We start from the raw sequence: 1900 nt of genomic DNA on the forward strand, positions 1-1900 counted from the left end.
ACTTCTAGTGAGTTAGTTTTTGCTAACTTCTAGTGCTTTTTACAGGGTCTGTTTCTTATATCCGAAATAATGATTACAGCCTTTAAATCTCAAAACCACACACCAATATTTACAAGCGTTGATTCTGAGATCAATATTTTCATGCATTTTGTATCACTAGAGGCAGCACGTTGAGAAAGGATAATCCAACATAATTTATAACCTCACAGTATTTAGTGCCTTAAGTGATGTGCTTTTTAGATTCAGAAATTAATCGAAAAGTTTTTTTTAAAAAAAAACCACTGAAAACAAGGGTGACAAATAGAGGAATGAAGAAGTATTTAAAATAAGCCATAACTAATTTTTGGAAGCATTTTCTTTCTTTGTCAGGATTAAAAAGAGGACTTACTTATCTGAAACTTTATAGTTTACAGAGACAGGAAATATTTTTCAAATACATCGTCTCTAGCAGATGATGGCGGTGGGCTGGGCAGCTCTTCTAAGGACAACTCTTCTCTGATGGCAATGAAGAGTTCATCTAAAAATGAACAGCACGTTTCCAAACCTGTACTCTCATGGCTCACAGTTCAGTTTAGTGGCCATAATTAGCAATTAAACTGCAGAAACAAATGCCTATATTTTGTTGCAAGAGGGTTAGTTTCATTTCTGACTTGGAAATGACAGCACAGACACAGAAAGAGCAAAAAATCATGTAACACCAGGAGGAAAACATGCCGTGTTAGCTGGGATGCTCAAATTATGCTGCATTAATATGCACAAAAGAATTAAAAGCCTTTAAAAGAAGGGATGTTTTCTAAAAAACAATGTAGTGTCATTGCTTATTCAACAACAGCCTACTTCTCCTCCAAAGCAGTACGCTGGGTTTGAAAAAAAAACCCAACCCCACACCGCTGTAGAGAGAGCACATGTTACATCAGACACAGTACCTGATTTTTCACTGCACAGCTTGTCAGCTAGATAGTCTGCCTCTTGGGCGATAACTGAGAATATTTCATCTTCATACTCCTCTATGGTGCTTTCCCACTGTAAGGATGAAAAAAAGGAGGATACTCATACTATGTTGTTCGGGCTTTTTTTAGCTAGAAATAAGCAAGGCGGTTGCGATGCTGCAGCGAGGAGACCCTGGCTCTCTCTGCTCTCCCTGCCCTATGCAGCACGGGGATGAATGAGGGCTGTCTGAGAATTAATGCTATCAAATATTATTTAAACTTTATGCCCGGCCTCATTGTTGTTGCAAAACCACATTCACGGGTTGAGAGGGAAAGCCCCTCCAAAAGGCTTTTTACTCAGTTAGGGACCCCCTCCCCACCCTCCTTTCAACATGGACTCAGGGAGGAGGCACTGGAAATTTAAATAAAACAAGCCCATTTTGTATTCTGATATTAGTGGTCAGGATGTGCAATAAATACAGCTCCCTGACTGTGCAGACACGGCTCTGATTTCACTACCAATAGAGCAGTCTATAGCAATGAGCTGCCGAGCCCTTCCCTGCCCCAGTATTTAGGGAGCTGCTGGTAATTCACCTCGGTACCACAAAATGGGTCTCTGACCCCCTGGGAAGAGTGGAGGAGCGTGGGTCCGAGGGAGTGCACCACCCAGACTGGCGCTTGGCACCTTTTAGGAAGCCTGGATGCATACGAAGAAGGATTTCCTGTCCCCAAAACTCCAGACATAAACAAGGGGAAGCCTTTTAACATGGGTGGAGAGAAAAGATACTGAAATTAAATCTGCTTGCTGGAAGTTGAGCTTTGTAAACACACAAAAAGGGCCCTTTCTGTCCTTTGCTAAAAAAATCCAACCAGTATCTGCCAGGACAAGCCATAACCCGGAGCTGCCACTGACAGAGGCAGAGCTGCTGCCTGCTCCCCTCTACGGGAGCTCCTCTCATCTCCTCCCCCAT

General features: G+C 42.4%; 1 protein-coding gene across 1 annotated transcript in view; it reads right to left on the reverse strand.

Moving 5' to 3' along the window:
• Positions 1 to 407: 407 nt before the first annotated feature.
• The window catches only part of CNPY1 (canopy FGF signaling regulator 1), a 31212-nt gene continuing 29719 nt past the window's right edge, over positions 408 to 1900 (reverse strand). The window contains exons 3-4 of the mRNA XM_010180745.1: positions 927 to 1023; positions 408 to 517 (exon numbers count right to left, since the gene is read on the reverse strand). Coding sequence (XP_010179047.1) covers positions 408 to 517; positions 927 to 1023 — 207 coding nt within the window. The remainder of the gene's footprint in view (positions 518 to 926; positions 1024 to 1900) is intronic.

The sequence above is a fragment of the Mesitornis unicolor genome, unplaced genomic scaffold (genome assembly GCF_000695765.1).
Source record: "Mesitornis unicolor isolate BGI_N332 unplaced genomic scaffold, ASM69576v1 scaffold45073, whole genome shotgun sequence".
Lineage (NCBI taxonomy): Eukaryota > Metazoa > Chordata > Aves > Mesitornithiformes > Mesitornithidae > Mesitornis > Mesitornis unicolor.